Consider the following 9,959-nt stretch of genomic DNA (forward strand, 5'->3'; position numbering starts at 1 on the left):
CTATGCTTGAGCTACACACTTTCTGATTGCGTTTAGCTCGCTAATATCCGTCAGCATTAGATCCATGCAATGAGCTGCACATGGAATCCAAAACAATGTTGTTCTTTTTTCATCAATTGTAAACCGACCTTCTTGAAATTTGATTCATTGTCAATGACTATTTAGACAATATACTGTGGTCCAATCTCCTCTACTACATTGTCCATCAAGCTCTCGATATAGTTTCAACTCTCTTATCATAGGATGCTTTGGTAGGGGGTAGCCGAGTTGAAACACTTCGGGAAGCATCTTGTGGATCTGAGTGGTAGGCTTTAAAGTTCCTCATGAAAAACATTATGAATTATGAGCCATGCTAGTAGCTACAACTTATAGGAGACGTTGCCCACCTTACTGATAATTAGAAAGGGTCTTTTATACTTGTACGCCAATCCTTTGTGCACTTTGTGCCTAAAGAACTGGAGTGATGTTGGTTGGAGTTTTACCAATACCAAATCACCAACTTTGAACTCTTGTGGTTGCCTTCCTAAGTTTGCCCATTTTTTCATCTTTTTGGCCACCTTCTCCAAATAAGCCGATGCAATATCTGCATTTCGGTGTCATTCTTTTGCAAAGTGATTGGCTGATGGACTATTCCTAGTATAATCGATAGTCAAGGTGTGAGGAGTCAATGGTTATTGTCCTGTAATGATCTCGAAGGGACTCTTATTGGACATAGAGGTCCGCTGCAAATGGTAGGAGAATTGGGCTATGTCTAATAGCTTTACCTAATCTCGTTGGATGGCACTCACGTAGTGCCAAAGATATTGCTCAATGAGCGAGTTTATCCTTTCAGTTTGGTCATCCATTTGGGGTTAGAGGCTTGTAAAGAAGTATAACTTAGACCCCAACAATTTGAATAACTCAGTCCAAAATCGTCTCAGGAACCGAGCGTCTTGATCACTAATGATATTGTATGGGACTCCCTAAATACTTCACCATATTCTTCATCATCAACTTGGCTGCCTCCTCTACTGAATATTGTAGGGGTGTAAGAATAAATGTTGCATACTTCGAAAATCGATCAACCACCACAAGTATCGATCTGAGTCCCCTTACTGCCGGCAAACTTGATATAAAGTTCAAGGAAATGCTCTCCCACGACCTTTTGGTATGGGCAATGACTCCAAAAGTCCCATTGGCTTCCGCTGCTCCACCTTGTCTTGTTGGTAACTGCTCACCGGGTGTCAGGCCCGAAGGCAAATTCCCGTCAAGTTAACGTACGAACTTGTGAAGAGTGTTTAATGCCCGATACTACCTCGAAACCCCATCCCCCTTGATGCCACCCAGGGGTTACAAGGTGCTGGAATGGCTGGTGTTTTGTGTGCAGCTGTGGTCTGCAGAAAACAGGGTCGTGACACGTAAACCATTTTGGGGTAGTTTTACTCGGCGCAGTGAGCGTTCGCATTGTTGCGCTGCAACCTGTTCGAGCTTATATTTTTATAAGCAAAATACACAAAACTAAGGTAAAACATGCTGCCAAGCATCTGTACAAGTATGCAAAAGCGACGAATGATTTGTTGAATAAAGTTGTTGCGGGTGCGCGACAACCGTGACAAAAGGTTAAAAAGTACTGGGCCGGGATCTAATATGAAATAGCACATTGTTCCTTGTTTATAATTAATTTTTATTATTCTTTAAATGGAACACCAGAATTTGTTATTCCAGGTTCTCTCTGCACTGATTTGGTTGCTCTATATTGCTGATCTCTTTTTTATATTTTTCTACAAGTTTGCTTAACAATATTTTTGGGCATGTAGGATCCTTGCCGTCCAGGCGTAAAAGATGCTGTAAATTTATGCACTACTGCCGGTGTCAAGGTATCCCTTCCAATATGATGCATAAATTGTATATACAATACATATTCTAGAAATTTCTGGTTGGGATCTTTTATCACACTTTCTGTAGAAGAATAATTCATCATAATGTTGTTCCAGTACTTAATTGGTTGTGCCCACCTGTCAATTTGGAAAAGTGAAGAACATATGGCTAGTCTTAATAAATCATTTCATTTTGGTTATAAAAGGGATATTCCTCTACTAAGATCTCAATGGTGAGCCCATATAACCAATTCCAAATAGTTTGGATCTTTTATGTCACATGCACCATTCATTCGTGAATTGAAGTCTACTTATCTAACCGTTTTAACAATTGCACTCCTCAAATTTGGAGATTATAGATCTTACTGGTTTTCTTGATTTGCATTTATAATTTGTATCATTATCAGCTTTTGATGCTATTCCCATTATCTCTTGATTACTAGGTACGCATGGTCACCGGTGATAATATTCAGACAGCTAAGGCCATCGCTTTGGAGTGTGGAATACTTGATACCAGTGAAGATCTTACTGAGCCAACCATTATAGAGGGCAGAGCATTCCGTGCCCTTTCTGAAACAGCAAGAGAAGCAATTGCGGAGAAAATTTCTGTATGTCTAATTACTAAGTTTAGTAAGTAGTTTGAAATGCTGACTTATAAATGTAGAAAGCCTGCAAGTGTTATCTTCTAAAAAAGACATTGATTTTTTCAATCGATAAGCACCTTCATAAGTGACAATAAACATACTCCTTAGACTTTTTATAGTCAGGACATAATCTCCTCGTAAAATTTGATTGAGAAAGGCTTTAACTCTTTAATAGCATTACTTTACGTCCAATATTTGAATTTGGTTTAGACTTTACTTTAGGTCTAATAGTTTGAATTTGGCTAGAACTTTAGAGTTGAGTTAAAAAAAAAAAAAAAAAACTCTTGCTCTTTACTCTTTCATCACGAAAATTTTGGATTTATGGAACTTGTTCTAAATTTCTTTTAGCTGAACTACTTCTTGGTCTATAATTATGCTGATTTTTGCACAATTATTACACAACATTCTAATTACACAACATTCTAATTACACAACATTATTATACTCTTTCATCACGAATATTGCACAAGTGGATCCTTGTAAGTAAATAATGCAGTAAAAGCTTTATGATCAACCCTCAATCAGATCCATTCTAATTGGTGATAAAGTTGGTAAATATCAAGAAATATAGTTTGAAAAATGTAAACAAATTTAATTTCTAAATTGTAAATTATGTGATCAAGTTGGATGACATCCAATCTGCAGTCTTCTATAGTTTTGTGTTAGACTGCATAGTTATATAATCTGTAATATATGTAGTCTGGTGCTAGGAAACAAAATAGATGGTGAAATATTTGAATATTATTTCCTGTCATTAGTTTAAGATCTGACTATTGCTCATAATCAGACTTCTAGTGTTGACAAAATATGACATCAAGACAGACACATGAAAAACCATATTAAAATGCTAGTGTCCTTGTTAACCGAACATGACATTACATGTTAAGAAGTGGTGCTTATAGAATTTATGAGCGTGATCCTTTTTATTTACTTTTGTTTGATCTGTTATTTCCCATTTTCCATTCATATGTTTTGAAGCTTTCTGATGTTTTAGTTTGGAAAGAAATTGGAAAAGATCTCAGGATCCTGATATTATCCACCTATATCCCTCTGTATTTTGTTTCGCAATCAGAATGCCTACTATGCTTTAAGATACAATTACTTTGTTCACCTGCTACGCCTTTACAAGAATTCCATGATGCTTGATAACAATTTAGTCTCTTGAACTCTTTTCCAAATGCTCGTTAGTGAATCTTACTTGCACTGAATGTCTTAAAAAAGATGTGAGGTGTTTAAGTGATTTGGTTTTGGCTTGAAATTTCTAAGCATGGCCTAGGAAAATAGAAATGTGAAACCAAGCTTATAAATACCGATTAGACTTTAGCATACCATCCAGTATTAATACTTTATTATTTACACATACAAGGTTTTAAAAATCAAAAAGGTTTTTTTATTATTTTATTTAATGATAATGAGTGGTATATAATATATATTGATACAGCACCCAGGATATCACTATCGTGTCAGTTTGATAGGTTACCAAAATCAGTATTGGATTGGTGTTAAAAACCTCGTGAAACCTTAAAAACATACAAGTGTTTTCATTTCAGACATTTCTATCCACCATTAAAAATACAAATTTAAAAAAGCAAGATTATGCGCTGTGTGCATTTGAGGACGGTCAGTTTACAGATAGATGATAACTAACATGTTATGGACCTTAGAATAAATTCTGCTTTTGCATTTGTCAGTCTTTTGTCACCAAGATCTTTGCACGTCATTGTATAGACATAAATCGTGTGGATTATGACCCTATCCTCTCCATATCTAATTGCACATATGTAACTCATTGTTATCTGTGACAATAGCAATATTGTCCATATCTGAAGATTATTAAAGTGTCATTTTTGCATTTCCTATCTCAAATGGAAGGAAACACGATATAATATAGATACGTTTTGCTTGTGCAATCTATGTATTTTCTGCTGACATGCTTACTTCATACAGGTCAACCTTCTTATCTCCAGATTTAATGCACATTTAGTTATTCCGGATTTCTGGTGATTATATTCAAATCTATATGTTCAATTCTGTAAGTTATTTGCAGGTAATGGGAAGATCCTCACCAAATGACAAACTTCTACTTGTCCAAGCATTACGGAAAAAAGGACATGTGGTTGCAGTTACTGGGGATGGCACTAATGATGCTCCAGCACTACATGAGGTGTGAGATCTGCTTGCAGATTACTTTTTCTAACACCCTATATGTTAAATATAAAATTACCATGTAGATATATCATACAAGCTTTTCATTTTCTTCTTTAGGCAGATATAGGCCTTTCAATGGGTATTCAGGGGACAGAAGCTGCAAAAGAGAGCTCAGACATCATAATATTAGATGACAACTTTGCATCTGTTGTAAAGGTTAGCCTGAATTCTTGAGACATCATTTTTTGTGATTAATTTTGGATTTTTGGTTCAGTATGTTGAAGTCCATATATATTATTTTTTTTAGGTTGTCCGGTGGGGCCGTTCTGTATATGCAAACATTCAGAAGTTTATTCAATTCCAGCTAACTGTCAATGTTGCAGCACTTGTTATAAATGTGGTGGCTGCAGTTTCATCTGGAGACGTGCCTCTAAATGCCGTTCAGGTTAATTACAAATTTCCTTTCCTAGTTTTCTAACTTTAGGATTATGTAAAGGCCAACGCTAACTTAATACTTGCCAGCTACAAATGCTTATGATTACCCAATCATTCTTCTTTAACATGATCGAAGGAAATCAAATTCTATATGTAAACTGATCTTTGCTTTTAGAGGTATGAAATAACCACAATGAGCAATTCAGGTTGTTATGCGGTCTTGCTAAAGGCTTCTTTAGTCTCTTTGATTTTGAGAAACTATTATTATGGCAAAGGAAACCCGTTAGTTCTTTTCAAATGCCCAAAATTTTTAACCCATTCTGGTGTACAACAGCTTCTCTGGGTCAACCTAATTATGGACACTCTTGGAGCATTAGCACTAGCAACGGAGCCACCCACTGACAAACTTATGAAAAGATCTCCTGTTGGCCGCAGGTCAGAATCAATCTTGCTTTATTAGCATTTTTGCAGTGTCAATGTACTTGTTCTTCGGTTATTCATGATTAGTGTCATTAAACATTGCAGTTTTCTTTATCTAAACATTTCTCCTGGATGTCAGAATTTGTTGTTGCTTATGTGCTTTCCATTTCAAGTGAAAACTGAATGGAAATACACGAAAGTGATTTTAGAATGTAATGCACATAATTTTTTAGTCAATGATGCATCAAGAATCATCTGGGTTGGTCTGTGAACACCAATACACCAATCATCAACAGCTACCTTGAAGTTACTTTTGCTATTCTGCCTTATTCATAACACAATCATTGTTCTTCCAATTCTTTGCAAATGTTGGAACCGATGCAAGCACCCCAAGTTTTGAATCTTTTTGTGATCATTATTGGTCTGTCAATATGTTCACTGTTCTTGGCATTATTAATTTGAGTAAGTGATTAACTTTTTGACTTAGCTACCCGCCCAAGTTGTCAAGCAAGCCTTTTGTGATTAACATAGCTACCTGCCCACTGATTGTCCCTGAAAAGGAATCTGCAATTTCCTTTTGTTGGTTTTAGTCCACATATGGATGGTATTGGATGAATGACATAGCCTTTTCTTCACATTCCACATCGTAGATCAATAATTTGAAAAGACAAATCCAGACCTCTTAATTGTGATTTTTTTTTTCTCTACTAGTAAACATGAGAGTATATGGAGATTCCTTGGCCTCTGTGGTCACCAAAGTATCTAGGGGATATGAACAATCATTTTTTCTCTTTCATGGTCTAACCAATTCTTGAGGATTTCATGTCCTCACCTCTAGTTTGTCCATATTGATTTCTTACCCCTTTATAAACAACCAAATTAAGGTGGTGATGGAAGCACGCTGCACCCTCTTGGCTCTAAAGGACTCCAATGGTGATGACATTTGTTTTCTAGATGACAATTAATTAGTTGAAATATCACCGGCTAATGTTTGTTAATCTGCATTGGCATCTGGAAATTTTTGTTATCCTGTTTTATAGTCCATCATGTGAATCGTTGTTGCACCATTCCTTTTTTTTTTTTTTTTTTTTTTTTGTGTAAGTAGAGTTATTTTAAATGATATATCTTTTGCTTTGTCATTATTCGTAGGGAACCTCTGATTACAAATATTATGTGGAGAAATTTGTTCGTACAGGTATGTCTTATAACAACATTGTTCTTTTCACCTTCCTTACCCCATCTTCTCCACACACCTTTCTTGTGAGCTGCAGGCTTTATATCAAGTGGCAATCTTGCTCATTTTCAACTTTGGTGGAAGGAGTATACTGCACTTGAAGCATGAAACTTTGGAACATGCTGAAAAAGTGAAGAATACCTTTGTTTTCAATACATTTGTGTTCTGCCAAGTAAGTATGTTTTAGCTTACAAGCTGAAACAACATTTATGAGCAACTGATGTCAGCTTTGGTGCTGCTTAAGACTATTCGTTATCGCCTTCTTTGAGATATTTGTATTATTATTTGGTTATTAATTTTTTTTCTAAGATTAACTTATAAACTATAATCTACTGCTTTTATTTCTCAAACGGAATTCTGATTCAGATTATGCTCTCGTCCGTCGTATTCTGAATGGCATGCAACAGATATTCAATGAATTCAATGCCCGCAAACCGGATGAGATAAATATACTCCGAGGGGTGACCAAGAGCCCTCTCTTTATGGTGATAATAGGAACCACCTTCCTCCTTCAGGTAAGAAGACTTGTAGTGGACTCTCTGTATCAAGGGACTGGAAGCGAACCTTCCGGTACTGCTTATCGTTTGCCAACTGCACTGCACTGCACTGCTCCTTGATGCAGGTTCTTATTGTCGAGTTCCTTGGGAAGTTCACATCGACTGTCAGGCTCGATCCGAAGCTGTGGCTGGTCTCGGTTGCGATCGCTCTTGTAAGGTACTGTGTGACGTTCCTTCATAAACTAAGTCGATCTGGATTTTGCCATGTTGCTCGCCATTCGATTAGTACTTGTTGATCGATCCGGAAATAAGAATGGGTTTGGCTTCTTCCGATGCTTTTTTTTTCTTCTTTTTTTCAGTTGGCCTTTGGCAGTCCTTGGAAAGCTCATCCCGGTTCCTGAGATTCCTCTTGGGGTGTACCTTGCAAGAATTTTTTGCAGGAGAAGCTCACGCTGAGGTGACAGTTTCTGGTTCTCCTAAAAGAATATTAGCTGCATGCCGGCAACAGCTTTTACCTATTTGTGATGGTTTCTCATGTTGCAGATGCAGCAAACAAGGCAAGGAGAGGCGGGGTTGGTGAAACCCATCCATATGTGAAATGGTGAATGACATACCCATCCATCATTGGTGAAACTCGCCAAGAAGATCATCGTGAAGTCTAGGAGCTTGTCAAGAGTCCATTGGAAGATTACAGAGAGATCGTTGGAAGTCCACCGGAAACTCGCCGGAAAAAACCTAAACTTATTGGACTTGTTTTGTTTAGTATATGCCTTAAAACTTATAGTTAACTAATATTGTAAATGGCTGTCTCAATGTACCTTGGATTGTTCTTGGAGACTTTAATACTGTTCGGTACACAAATGAAAAAGTGGGGGGTAGACAACTTTCAGAAAGTCAGCTTCAAAGTTTTAATGATACATTGACACTGCAGCATTGTTTGATATGAAATCTGTGGGTAATTGGCTCTCCTGGAGTAATCAAGGTGCTGCTAACAGAAAAATAATGGCTCGACTTGATAGGTGTTTGATTAACCACGAATGGTTAACAGTTTACCCAGATTCACTTCTTGAGTATGGTGCTCCTTTGTTTTCTAACCATTCTTTAATGTATATACACGCAGAAAAAGCGACACCAAGAGGCAAGAAACCGTTTAGATTCTTTAACATGTGGAGTACTCATCCTCAATTTCTTGATGTTATCAGATCTGCTTGGAATGTTAATGTGCATGGATCTCCCCCTTACATCTTATGTCAAAAGCTCAAAGCCTGTAAAGCAGCACTAAAGGAGTGGAATACAAATACCTTTGGCAATATTACCACCAGAGTTCAATTTTGCAGAAAAGAACTAATGTCATTGCAACATGAGTTGCAACTTCAGCCAAATGATGAAAATATTATCTACAAAGAGACGGAAGCCAGAAATAACTTCATGCAAGCCTTAAAACAGGAGGAAAGTTTTGCAAAGCAGAAGTCTCGACAGCATTGGCTTACACTAGGGGATTCCAATACTAAATTTTTCTATGCTTCAATTGCTACTCGAAGGGCTGTTAACCGTATCAGCAAATGCAGAGACAAAGATGATAATCTTATTGAGAATTTAGATGAGGTTAAAGCATACACAGAGCAATTTTTTTATTCCTTACTCAATCAAGCTGGGAAACCTAATAACATTCATGTGGAGCCGACTAGAAAACTTGATTCGGAAGCTATTTCAATCCTCAATGCCCCAATTACAGATGACGAAATTGTATGTGTTGTCTTTAAGTCACCAAAGCACAAAAGCCCAGGTCCAGATGGATTTCCAGCTGAATTTTACCAAACTGCTTGGTCTATTATTGGAAATGATGTGATCAAAGCTTGCCAACATTTTTTCTCTTCAGGTCATATTCTTAGAGAGATGAATTGCACTTTTATTTCTTTAATTCCGAAGAATGCAGGGGCTGATTCACTAGAGAACTATCGACCCATATCATTATGCAACTTTATATATAAGATCATCTCCAAAGTATTGGCAAATAGAATGCAAAAGGTATTACACAAGATCATTAGCCCAAATCAAGCTGCTTTCATCAAAGGGAGAAGTATACATCATAACATTTTGCTTGCTAATGACTTGGTCAAAGATTTGCATTCAAAAGCAAGAGGGACAAAAATCTGCATTAAAGCTGATCTAAGGAAAGCCTTTGATTCAGTTAATAGGAAATTTATCTATAAGATGCTCCTTGATATGAACTTCCCACAGCAATGGATTAATTGGATTCAATCTTGCCTAGAAACTCCAAAGTTTTCGATACTCTTTAATGGCTCACCTATTGGTTTTTTTGGGAGCACGAATGGCATCCGACAAGGTGATCCACTCTCTCCGTATCTCTTTACTATTGCGATGGAAGGACTTAGCTGTATGTTGGAACACGCAGTCTTAAATGGCAGCATTAAGGTACCCAGTGCTGGTTCTGTTCATATATCACATATAACATTTGCAGATGACTTACTTATCTTTCTCCAAAATGAACCAACTTCAGTAAAGAACCTGGCTACCATTATTAATGACTTTGGTATGGTTTCTGGACTTCAGTTAAATCATGCGAAAAGTAAAGTATATATGAGCCCTTACGTTGAGGATAAGGTCTTTATTTCACAAACTTTGGGGGTTAGTGAAGGAAGCTTGCCAGTTCCTTATTTGGGTCTCCCGCTCATATCCACAGGCATTCACAAAACCCACTGTC

At 37.0% G+C, this 9,959-nt stretch overlaps 1 protein-coding gene across 2 annotated transcripts in view; it reads left to right on the forward strand.

The window, feature by feature from the left end:
- LOC135586034 (calcium-transporting ATPase 5, plasma membrane-type-like) overlaps nucleotides 1–8,143 on the forward strand; it is a 55,744-nt gene extending 47,601 nt beyond the window's left edge. The window contains exons 23-34 of one of the 2 annotated variants that reach the window (XM_065130939.1): nucleotides 1,797–1,856; nucleotides 2,300–2,464; nucleotides 4,548–4,664; nucleotides 4,766–4,864; nucleotides 4,956–5,093; nucleotides 5,418–5,518; nucleotides 6,653–6,698; nucleotides 6,775–6,909; nucleotides 7,145–7,252; nucleotides 7,360–7,451; nucleotides 7,594–7,691; nucleotides 7,778–8,143. In XM_065130939.1, coding sequence (XP_064987011.1) covers nucleotides 1,797–1,856; nucleotides 2,300–2,464; nucleotides 4,548–4,664; nucleotides 4,766–4,864; nucleotides 4,956–5,093; nucleotides 5,418–5,518; nucleotides 6,653–6,698; nucleotides 6,775–6,909; nucleotides 7,145–7,252; nucleotides 7,360–7,451; nucleotides 7,594–7,690 — 1,158 coding nt within the window. In that variant the 3' untranslated portion in view covers nucleotide 7,691; nucleotides 7,778–8,143. The remainder of the gene's footprint in view (nucleotides 1–1,796; nucleotides 1,857–2,299; nucleotides 2,465–4,547; nucleotides 4,665–4,765; nucleotides 4,865–4,955; nucleotides 5,094–5,417; nucleotides 5,519–6,652; nucleotides 6,699–6,774; nucleotides 6,910–7,144; nucleotides 7,253–7,359; nucleotides 7,452–7,593; nucleotides 7,692–7,777) is intronic. The other variant, XM_065130937.1, reaches the window with a different exon arrangement.
- The last annotated feature ends 1,816 nt before the right edge of the window (nucleotides 8,144–9,959 follow it).

This window comes from Musa acuminata, chromosome BXJ2-10 (genome assembly GCF_036884655.1).
Source record: "Musa acuminata AAA Group cultivar baxijiao chromosome BXJ2-10, Cavendish_Baxijiao_AAA, whole genome shotgun sequence".
Lineage (NCBI taxonomy): Eukaryota > Viridiplantae > Streptophyta > Magnoliopsida > Zingiberales > Musaceae > Musa > Musa acuminata.